The sequence below is a fragment of the Panthera tigris genome, chromosome A1 (genome assembly GCF_018350195.1).
Source record: "Panthera tigris isolate Pti1 chromosome A1, P.tigris_Pti1_mat1.1, whole genome shotgun sequence".
In the NCBI taxonomy this organism is placed as follows: domain Eukaryota; kingdom Metazoa; phylum Chordata; class Mammalia; order Carnivora; family Felidae; genus Panthera; species Panthera tigris.
The window spans coordinates 77,936,142-77,948,304 of record NC_056660.1 but is presented as its reverse complement, the minus strand read 5'-3'; the positions used below and the strand labels follow the sequence as shown (position 1 = coordinate 77,948,304).

Here is a 12,163-nt window from a genome sequence, read left to right as displayed (position 1 = left end):
CAACTCCCCACCTCCTTCTGGTCTTCCTCCCTCCATATTCCTCATCTTCCACCATATTGTATACCTAACTCTACCTCATTATTTATGGTCACACACATTAGACAGTTGGGCATCCCAGAGCCAGATTTTGTCTGCTTCCTTCGCAGTTGCCTGCTGCATAATAAAGACTCAATAAATATTTGATAAATTACCACACTTTTCCTATGAAATACAGCTTCTGAGTTAGTTCTTTGGTTCCTATCCCCACTGCTACTATCCCAACCCAGCTCACTCTAACACTGACTTGCCATCCCTGGATTCTCAGTCGGTGTCTTTACCCATACTTCTTACCTTTACCCTTCAATCCATCCTACAGGTAAACACCCCTGATTAATATTTGCTAAACGCTATTTGCAGCATGTGAGTTTTCTTCTTTGGAACATACAATGGCTCCCATTGTGTTCTGCTTCAGGGTGTGAAGTATCCACAATAATCCTATCTCCTGGAAACCAGTTTAGCAGCCGCCCTCTTCACCCCTGCCCCTTTCTGACAAATCTCCATGCCTAGAACTCACGCTGGCAGCTGTTGGCCACACTGCCCAAGTGTGGTTTTGGCTTTCCTTCCTTCAGAGCCCCCGAAAAAACACCTTCTACCACCAACCACTCCCATTCTACCAGACTTCATTTCTACTGATCGTTTTCTACTTTATTATGAGGACTTTTCCCCTCTCTACTGAGATTAGAGGTTTTCTAAAGACAGGATTCATATCTCTTCCTGTTCTTGACCACCCAAGTGACATGCCTACCTCAGTATTAATTCAGATTTTATGTCTTCATTGTCTTCCCCTAATATTATATCTTATTATAAGTGTTACATATTATACATATATTAAATAGTTCCTCTTGTTCTCTGGGTTTATTATTTTGCCATTCTTAACTTTTTTAACCCAAACTGAGGCATTATTTGCCCTGTTGATACTTTACACGAGAGACTTCATAACTTTGCCAAGAAACTTTGTGGTTGCATTCCTTTTAAATCAATATAGGGCTTATGTCTACCTGCATTCTAATTTAGACCTGTTCCAACAACCACTGCTTGGTGAACTTGAACAAACTGCTTCAATTTTTCACTCAACAGCACTGGAAGGTACCAGCACCAGCAGAAGGGCCCAGTGAACCTGGCTGAGAGCACCACTGCCCCTCGAGGTGCTTCCAGCTCCACAGAGAAGATGGCTGTTACATGAAGAGCTATAAGTGAAATATGAATAACAAAAAAGGAGCTACCTCCTACTCCTCTGGTATTCCTAACCAAGAAGGAGACAATAACTAATTTTGCAGCACAATCTCATCCTCAAAGGAAACAATTTCATTGGGGGGGGGGGCAGGGAAAGAAAAAGGTTCATTAAAAATTGGGGAAATCACATGCTTTCCAGGTAGGCAGTTCTTTAAAAATATATATATACAATAATTTCACCAAAAGTTTGCATTTTGTTCATTTTACTAAGAGACTTGGAGGTCTTAACTGTGTTCATTAGAAAGAGGATTTTTGGGGCACCTGGGTGGCTCAGTCGGTTAAGCCTCCGACTTCAGCTCAGGTCACGATCTCACGGTCTGTGAGTTCGAGCCCCGCGTCGGGCTCTGGGCTGATGGCTCAGAGCCTGGAGCCTGCTTCCGATTCTGTGTCTCCCTCTCTCTCTGCCCCTCCCCTGTTCATGCTCTGTCTCTCTCTGTCTCAAAAATAAATAAACGTTAAAAAAAAATTAAAAAAAAAAAAAAGAAAGAAAGAGGATTTTCCCTGGACGATTTCAGACCTTCAGTAAAAAGCCCCAAATATTTAGAAGAAATGTTACCCTTCATCTCCCCACCAGGAAACCCACACGAGAAAACGTGTGTGCCCTGTACCTTCTTTGTCATCGTGGTGGATAATTGCATCCTGTATCATGTCAGCGAGGTTAAAATGAACTTTTTGATTCTTCCCATGCTTCAGCTTTTTCAGGAACCCTTCCTGCTTCTGAAAAGCCTTCTCTCTTTCATAGTAGGCTTTGATCTGCTCACAGCGCATGCGTTTCACCAGCCGCTGCCGTTGGCCGAGGGGAAGGGACTCCAGCAGGCACTGGTCAATTTCCATCTCATGGGTTCGAAACACGTTACATAGCTGAAAGCAACCTGCGAGACACACGGTGAGAAAGTCAGTGGACCCACCGTCACGACAATACGGCAGCACCACAGAGCACGCTCGATTTCCCATTACCCACCCCAGAGGTCAGAAACTCACTCACTCCCCTTTGCGCTTGGCACGCAAGCACGCAGGCCAGCTTACAGACCAGGGGAGAAGCGAAGGGAACTGGTGTCACACTCAACATTGCATGGTGATAAAACAAATAAGAAAATTAGAGACAGATGTGTGGCTTTGCACAACGCAATTACTGGCAAACCATCCTTACTGTTTCTGTAAAGGCCTAAAAGTTTTACCGATGCATTAAAGCCCCTTCGTTGAATAATGCCAACTAAACTGTGTGTGAAATTCTGGCAGAAAGCCATTCCCAGTCTTTGAGCACAGCCTAATAAAACTGGTTTTGTATATCCCGATGACTCTGTGTATCTAATGGAATAGAACCTATGTAGCCTAGCAACTGTTCATGTGACACGCTGGATATTTTCCACCAACATATTGCTAAACACTTTTCTTAGTGATTGGTAATATCCCTTTCGAAGAGACCTAATAATGGTTAAGCAATGAGACAGATTTTTCTCTTGGCAATTCAAAGTCGTGGATAGAACTGTTGCCGTTGTGGTCTCTGTCTTATTAACATAGTGATTAACAAAGTGAGCTCTCCTTCTTGAAGCTGAAAATCTTCCCTTTCTTTCGCTAGGATATTCCTTCTTAATGCCACTCAAAACACCTGTAACGGAATCGTACAGACCCCTATGTTTACCACTAGAATAAATGTTACTCTTGGCAGAAAATTAACACTGAAAATTCTAGAATGTAATGCACAGGCTCAGATAAGCGTGGTATGTTCTTCCATTCAGATATCTATGATCTTAAGTCTCAAGCAAGTAAAAGCAGCGACGTGTGCCCCAAAGTGTGGTTGATCATACACTATATCTGGAAAGATCACTCAGAAAGGGGTCTGTTTCTTCGTCTTTGGAGATGTGCCCAATTCCTCTGAAAGGGCCCCAAGTTGTGACAGTGCAAATTCCGTTTCTGTCTCACTTGAGGCTTTGCAAAGTGTCATTCTCACAACCGCCAGGCAAGACCATCTCTCTTTTGCAAGTAAGGAAAACGAAGTTGAGCGAGGCTGTGATTTGTCCAAGACCAAAAAGAGGACTCTGTGACAGCCACAAATGTTCCATAAAGGCTCAAGAAAAGGACAGACTAAGAGCCGGGGATTCCCTACAGCCAGAAACTTAACATCCACAAGGGGGACAGGGGAGAGGCAGAGTTGGGAAATTTTGTTTTGGTCGTTTTTTTAGCATTTGACAACATTTTAGAATCGTATTAATTTCATAAACATCTCCATCTTTGTGAGTATTTGTAAGTGAGGTGTTGGAAAAAACACTATACATAAAGCATTCCCTTTCCAGTGACCTAACCACAGAGAAACAGCAGCAGTTCTGAAATAATGACAAATCACTCTGAAGTCTGTGTGATAAAAGCCAGGATCACCGTCACAAACAGATCCTCTGGGACAGCTCATTAATAACGGCAGGAAAGATTCTCTGCTTTGCAACCTGTACCGAAAACTGTACGTGGGTTCCCGGGACACTGTGACTCCCGTGACCTTCCTGATTGGTCAGCAGGTGCCCAGGGAATCAGCAGAACCACGGGAAAACCCAGAGGGTCAGACCAGTGACCTCACAGAGTGTTACGTGCTGATCAGCAGGCAGTCGAAGGTGCAGGATAACCCAACAAACACAACAGTCTTCTAGTGTTCCGCTCATGAGAAAAACCTTCCTGTGAAATTTTCAATTAACTCTGAAGGAGTCTGTAGTGTCAGCTCACGATTTATCGAGCAGCCCTCTCGGGTCTGTCAGAAAGGAGCGCTGAGGGATGTTCATAAATTAATTCTCTCACAATTTGGAAAATCAGAGGCTGAGGCTGTGAACTCCCACGTCCATCCATGTATAAAATGTGAATTTTTCACATATTTTCTTGTCAAATAATTCCCCATGCTTTGACTTCAAATGGTCTGAACTTCGAGATTTATTTTACGTTCTACAAGCACATCGGGCATTGTGACTTTCTTTTTGTCTAATTCTGGATGGACCAGCTGCATCATGTATACGTGCTGTAGTCAGTCTGTAAGATACCACACTAAAAATGACATAGTAATGGTAAATGGAGTTTTGAGGCAGTCCACCCAGAACCTGTGGAACTTGGTCACCAGGGCACTAAGAATAGCAGTCATTAGCACCTCAGGTGACAGTCTGGGCAGGCCAGGCAGGCAGGGGGGTGCGGCTGAAGAGGAACTACGGTGTCTGAGCTGGACAAGGCTGGCTGGCCTCCCCGGGCGGGGGGTCCCGGGCAGGCACTGGGTCTCAATTGTCCTGTAGCAGAGTTGACCTGGTTCTGCCTGCCCAGCGGCTGGACTGAGTGAGGGCTCTTCCCTGGAAAAGACTTTAATTCTTTCCCGCTATTTTGGCGCTCTTCACCCACCAAAGGCTACGCGTGCACTAACACCATTTCCACTTCACACAAACCACCTTCTCACAATAATACGTGAGTTCCTTAGGATACAGGGCACGTGCTGTAGTAAAACAGAGCATATTTTCATTGTTGCGGCAGAGACTGACTAGGGAAACCCGTTCTCTTTTCTCCTTAAACACGTAAGTTGATGTCAGTTTTGACCTTCCCAGGGCTGGCTCATAAAAAGGAAAAAAAAAAAAGCCCACATGCACTTTAACATGTTCTAAACCTCCTACAGCCTATGGATATGGCAGCGTAGATACCACATAGCAAAGATGGTCCCAGGTAAGGAGCCTCGGTCCCCCCCCCATGGCTCCCTGGAGCACCTGCCACGAACCAGCCCCTGTCCTAACTTTTCATCTGACAAATAAATTCACTTCGATTGTAGTTAGGCGCTGATATTTTGGGTTTTAACTCTTCCAGAAATTAACATCACCCTAGCTAGAGGGTGCCGTCGTTCAGAAGTTTGTTTGGTTTTCTTCGACCGTGTTAAATGGTGATCAAGGGAACATCCAAAGCTCTGCAGAATTTTGAATGACAGGACTGGACCATTGCTACCTACCAAGTGGGGTTCTAGCAAATTTGTAACAGTCAGAAGGGGTGGAGTGGGAATGAAATCGTTGACTTGTCACGTCTGCCTATTACCACGGTGCACAGTTCACAGTCAATTCCAAGCTACCTCTGTCGCATTACTAAACAGAGAGATGAGAATACGTGCTCTCTCCACCTCAGTGTGGGGGCCAGGTTCCACACAACCACTGCATCAAGCCCACCATGGAGACTCATGGCTTCATTCTTGCATCGGAATCACAAATACTCAGGAAAAGATATTCCAGAAAGACCCCCAAGGTGTAAGAGAAGCAGCATCAAGAATTACCCACATCTCAAGAGAAAATAACTGTAACATTAAGCATAACTGTGTGTGTGTGTATGTGTGTGCTACCCATTATATGTGTGTGTGTGTGTGTGTGTGTATATATATATATATATATATATATATATATATATATACATATATTTGGGTCTGAGTCATCATAGGAAGCAGACAAGAGACCATATGCTTTTAAATTCCTAATCATCAAAATTATTCACTTGTAGAAGGTAATGTTAAATAACAGAAAAACTAGAAAAACTAAAACTGAGTTCCAATTGTAGGTATCACATTTTCTACTTATGACCTGGGGTGAAATTTTCAACATTTCTAAGATGCTTGAAATAAATAAAAAAGAGCTGGTGTTTCAAGTTTGCTGGGATACTTAAAAAATAGGAGATAGTTTGCAAAAAAAAAAAAAATGTCCAAATGTCCGGCACAAAGTAAATACTCAATGAATGGTAATTATTTTTATGAGGAATATATCACGAGGATCTGTGTGTATACATGGAATACGTTAAGAGAACTGAAGAAAAGGGAATGTGTTATATGGAGAGTTCTCTCTCCCTTTTTTGCTCTTTCTGGTTCTACCATGAGCCAAGAATGTTCCCGGCACAAGGTCTTTGTACCTGCTACTCCCGGTGCTTGGAACATTCATCTGATGGAGGGAGGCTAAGTGGTTAGCATCCTTCCCTTCTCCTGGTCTTAGCTCAAAATCTCCAACCTCGTGATGCTTTCACAGGCCCCTTTATTTCTATTTGCAACTGTTCCCTAACAGTATTTCCAATTCCTATTTCTTGCTTTTTCTCCTTAAGTTTTTATCGCCCTGAAATATATTTCTACAGCATCAATCATCACACTTAGACTGTATATTATACTCATACCAATGCTGTTTGTAAAATACACCAGATATTTTGTTTATCTATAAGCCCCCCCCCACCAAAAAGCATGAACTTGGACTGTTTTATCAGCAGTTGGAAGAGCAGATATTAAATATTTTTGTTGTTAATTAAATCACTGGCAGAAATATCATATACATTACTACAACCTGACCCAGCACTGACATATAGTAGGTAGCAAATGCTTATGACTTGACCTACCCTTCTTTTGGCATGCGGGTTATATACATGGCTAATCTGAAATCCTAGATAAAAATTTAGAGATGTTTGGTGTGCCTGGGTCGTTCAGTTGGTTCAGCATCTGCCTCTTGGTTTCGGCTCAGGTCCTGATCTTGTGGTTCATGAGTTCAAGCCCCACATCAGGCTCCAAGCCAACAGTGCGGAGCCTGCTTGGGATATTCTCTCTCTCATTCTCTCTCTCTCTCTCTCTCTCCCTCTCTCTCTCTCCCTCTCTCAAAATAAATAAACTTTTAAAAAATATTTACAGACATTTACCATAGGCAGAAATCCCTGCTCAGCAAATATGCATCTCCATAAAATAAAACTTGAGAGCCGGCAAATTAAATACATGAAGGAAACAGCAAAGATCTATGTTCAGAAATCATTATGGAACATCTAGTAAAAACTAGCAGCTTTGGTCTTGGAGACACTGTGCCGTGATCTCAGGATGCTGTGTTGTAGCAAGCCAGAAATATACAGAATAAAGTTAAGGAAAAGGCAACTAGGAAAATAAGGAAATTATTCTGGGGATACAACTGCCAGAAATGCCTTCCTCTCCATTAGACTCAGAACCTTCATGTGGTGGGGCGCCTGGGAGGCGCAATCGGTTGAGCATCCGACTTTGGCTCAGGTCATGATCTCATGGTTTGTGAGTTTGAGCCTCGTGGCAGTCTCTCCACTCAGCACAGAGCCTAATTCAGATCCTGTCTTCCTCTCTACCTCTCCCCTGCTCACTCTCGCTCACTCTCTCTCTCTCTCAAAAATAATACACATTATTATTTTTTTTTAATATTTAAACAAAATCTTCATGTAGCCACAGCACACTCACTGCGGGAGAGTTTTTGCAAAGTTATCCATAAGTGCTAGATAAGAAAAAATGGTAAAAGCAAGGACATTTCCAGAAACTTGGACCCACTTTCAGGGGAGCAGACATTCGTGGATGGTTTATGAAGTTAACTCTGTCTTAGGGCACAAAGCAAGGCAAATTTCAAAAAATGCTTTAGAACTGAAAGTATACGGACACCTTCTTAACACACTTGAGAACTGGATTTCAACTACAGATGTGGAACCACACCTGCCAATTTGTTCAGAAACTTACAAAGTCGATTCAAAATAAAGCATATATAAGGAAGAAAGCATAATGGAAATAATACTTTTTTAGAACCAATCATTGATCATAATTTCACGGATGAAACTAAAACCGTTCACAGAAATAAATCTACAGCTTTAAATGTATATGTTAGAAAAGACTGTATTCTTAGCATCAGTGACCAACACATGTGATTCATAGAAAAGAACAGTAAAGGAAGCCCAACAAGAAAGAAGAAAATAATAAAATCATGGTACAAATGGACAGAAACGAAATAAAGACCGAGCAAAGATGAAGGCATGAGAAACAGAAAATATCTAGAAAAATATATCTTACCAAAAACGACTCAAGAAGTGAAAACTTGAATAGATTTATAATCATTACATGAATTAAATTAATTGTCCTAACGCGGGTAAAAGGAGGAAAAATCAGTTACGTTGTAAACACCATTATCCTCGTAAGAAACCAAACACATTCTATGACTCAGCCGTTAGAATTCATATCAACACAAGTCAATACACACACACAAGAAGAAAGTTACATTTTCAAACCTAGGAATTGATGTGCACCCTTACTAAGGTCTAAAAAAAAATTTTAAACCTATCATTTCACACTCATTTGATTGACAGTGTTGTCCCATTACTATGAAAGAGAAAATTGGAAGTACTTTGCTAAACTGAAGATATATCTCTCCCACAACCGCTGTAAGTACTCTAGAAACCTTTCGATACATGTTGCAGATAAAAATAAACACACACAGGGGCACCTGGGTGGCTCAGTTGGTTAAATGCCTGACTCTTGATCTCAACTCAGGTCATGATCTCACGGTTCGTGGGTTTGAGCACTGCATCGGGCTTTGTGCTGACAGTGTGGAGACTGCTTGGGATTCTCTCTCTGCCTTTCTCTCTCTCTCTCTCTCTCTCTCTCTCTCTGCCCCTTCCCTGCTCATGCGCACATGCATTCTCCCTCAAAATAAATACACTTCAAAAAAATAAAACTTAAATAAAAAATAATATGTAATGAAAAAGATTAGAAGTACCAAAAGTCAACTCTGAAAACAATCCCTTCTCTGATTTTTGGAGGAAAGAAGTCTATTTTGCCACATGTACCCGTCGGGATTTTCTGCTATTGGTACTGGCAGGAGGGACACCTAGATCAATGGCACCTGAAAAGGACAACCTGCAAAGACTTCCGCACACGGGCGGCCCGCTGTCCGTGACAAGGTGCAGGTGCAAGCCAGAGAGAAGAGTCTTCCCAAAGCGAAGGTGGGGCCCCTGGACACCCTTAGGGAGAAACGAACCTCGACCCAAACCTCACACCTCACACAGAAATGAACCCGAAACGGATCACGGATCTGAACGTAAAACAAAACTGCAGTGCATCCTGAAGGCCGCAGGATGGAACCGCTGAGCCCTGCTTTAGACTTGACCTGGAAACACGGCCCATAAAAGAAAAGGAAAGAATGAATTGGATTTCATCTGAAAACACAACACGGCTGTGTGAAAGCCACGCTCAGGGTGGCAAAGTGGGGAAAAGCAGTTTTTTTTGTTGTTTTTTGTTTTTATGTTTATTTATTTACTTTGAGAGAGATAAAGAGTACAAGCAGGGTAGGGGCAGAGAGAGAGGGAGAGACAATTCCGAGTAGGCTCCGCGCTGTCCTCGGGGCTCAGACTCCTTAACTGTGACATCAGGACCTGAGGCGAGATCAAGAGTCGATGTTGAACCCACTGTGCCATCTGGGCACCTCTGGGGAAAAGTACTTGTAACCACCTGTCTCACAAAAAATCACCTCTAGGGGCACCTGGTGGCTCAGTCGGTCAAGCGTCTGACTTTGGCTGGGGTCATGATCTCACCGTTCGTGAGTTCAAGCCCCACGTCAGACTCTGTGCCAGCAGCTGGGAGCCTGGAGCTGCTTCGGATTCTGTGTCTCCCTCTCTCTCTCTCTCTCTCTCTCTCTCTGCCCCTCCCCTGCTCTCGCTCTCTCTCTCTTTCTCAAAAGTAAATAGATATTAAAAAAAAGAGAAAAGAATCACCTCTACAACACACACACACACACACACACACACACGCGCGCGCGCGCGTGCCTTAACATTCAGCAGCAAAAAGGCAGGTGGTCCAACTGGAGAATGGGAGAAGAGTGACGGATGTTTCAGGGGCACAGATGGATGACGGCCAAGCACAGGAAGAGACCTCTGACAGCACCAGCCATTAGGAAAATGCCCACCGGAAGCAGTGACCCATCACTATGCATGTATCAGAAGAGCTGAAACAAACATAAAACTACTGGGGGGCCCCATGGGTGGCTCAGTCGGTTAACTGTCCACCTTTGGCTCAGGTCATGATGTCACAGTCCGTGGGTTCGAACCCCACGTTGGGCTCTGTGCTGTCGGTGTGGAGCCCACTTCAGATCTTCTGTCTCCGTTTCTCTCTGCCCCTCCCCAGCTTGTGCGCTCTCTCTCTTTCAAAAAATAAACAAGCATTAAAAAACTTAAAAAAATAAAACTAGTGACAATACCAAATACTGGCAAGGATGTGGAGAAGCAGGATCTCTCCACCTTGATGCTGGGAATGTAAAATAGTGCAGGCATTCAGGAAAACAGGTTGGCATTTTCTTTAACCACATTCTGTGGCAACATGTAGAGGTGAGATTACGTGGCTCATCAAGACCATTCAGGATGGACTCTGACATGCTGCGGTCAGGGCAGGTTCCAAATTCCAGGAACCAGCATGAGAACGGTCCCTTCTTAGAACACTGCCCACCTACTGTTTGGTGCAGGACAGCTGTCACCACAGGGCACCAACAAGGCAAGAAAGTTAGCAAATGGTGCTCATTTTGCTGGACTCATTTTATTATTATTATTATTATTAATTAATTAATTAATTAACTAGATATTGGTGGATATGCTTTTGTCTTCCAAGAGTAGACCTCAAAAGGCTGAGAATAGACTGGATTCTGGCCAAAGGTCCAACATATTGTGGGCACACTTATAAAGAAAAACTTATCACCCTGTTTTTCCATGAGGATAATGAATCATCAGAATGAAATAAAAATAAAAATAAGTGCTCCAATTTTCCCCGTGAAAAGAACGAAAATACATTTTATCGTTTGTAGGTAAGAATGTGCATTTATCTGAATTTACAGGTACGAATTCGACGTCAATTCCACCAGCTTATGTTTGCAATTTGGGGGATGCCTCCTCTCAAAGACCTCAAATGTATACGATTTCTGTTCTATGCCTTGCTTCCCTCACTCCCTATGGGATTTCCCTGGTGAACATTCCCTCTGCATATTGCCGTGTGCTCCTGAAGCCCTCTCCCAAGACTCTGCTTCTAGGGAACACAAACTTATACAAGTAAGATTATATATTTTTTTCTCTCATTTTCTATTAACTTTCACGGTTTACACCAAAGAGAAGACATTTTTTTGGAGATGCGAAATGTATGTCTATAGGCTGAACATACCTAATGATGTAGGTTTCCAAAATCTACAAGTCATAGCAGCACAAGAAATAATAAGACGCAACTGCAAAAGGATAAAGTTGGGGGGCGCCTGGGTGGCTCAGTCAGTTGAGCATCGGACTCTTGATTTCAGCTCAGGTCATGATCTCACGGTTCATGGGTTCAAGCCCCACGTTGGGCTCTACACTGACAGTGCGGAGCCTGCTTAGCATTCTCTCTCTCTCTCTCTCTCTCTCTCAGCCCCTCCCCTGTTTGCACTCTCTGTCTCTCTCTCAAAATAAGGAAATAAACTTAAAAAATTTAAAAAAGAATAAAGTTGGGCCCTAACCTTCTATCGTATGCAAAAATTAACAAAAATTTATTAAAGCCTTAAACATAAGACCCAAAAGTACAAAACTCATGGAAGAAAACAGAAGTTTTAGGACACTGTACCTGGCAATGATTTCTTGGATAGGACACCACAAACACAGCTGACAGAAGCAAAAATTGACAAAATGGATGAATATGCAAATTTTTGTGCATCGAAGGACACAACACAGTAAAAAGGCAACCTAAGGAAGGGAGGAAGATACTTGTAAATTATATATCTGATAAGGGGTTAATATCCAAAATATAAAAAAACACTCTTACAACTCAATAATCTAAAAATTAAACAAGCAAATTTAAATTTTTTTTTAACATTTTTATTTATTTTTGAGACAGAGCATGAATGGGGGAGGGGCAGAGAGACAGGGAGACACAGAATCAGAAGCAGGCTCCAGGCTCTGAGCCATCAGCCCAGAGCCCGAAACAGGGCTCGAACTCACAGACTGTGAGATCGTGACCTGAGCCGAAGTTGGACGCTTAAAAACAAGCAAATTTAAAAATGGGCAAAGGACTTAAACAGACATTTCTCCAAAGATGATACACAAATTTCCAACAAGCATATTTGTTAAGAATATTAAGAAGCTCACAATT

At 42.7% G+C, this 12,163-nt stretch overlaps 1 protein-coding gene across 4 annotated transcripts in view; it reads right to left on the bottom strand.

The window, feature by feature from the left end:
• MYO16 (myosin XVI) overlaps nucleotides 1-12,163 on the bottom strand; it is a 610,989-nt gene that overhangs the window by 458,910 nt on the left and 139,916 nt on the right. For 2 of the 4 annotated variants that reach the window (XR_006215346.1, XM_042980050.1), the window contains exons 1-2: nucleotides 2,423-2,524; nucleotides 1,881-2,144 (exon numbers count right to left, since the gene is read on the bottom strand). Coding sequence is in view for 3 of the 4 variants with exons in the window: in XM_042980050.1 (XP_042835984.1) it covers nucleotides 1,881-2,144; nucleotides 2,423-2,519 (361 nt within the window). In the remaining variant the exon portion in view is untranslated. Of the gene's footprint in view, nucleotides 1-1,880; nucleotides 2,145-2,422; nucleotides 2,532-12,163 lie in introns of those variants that run through there. The other 2 variants (XM_042980054.1, XM_042980064.1) reach the window with 2 other exon arrangements.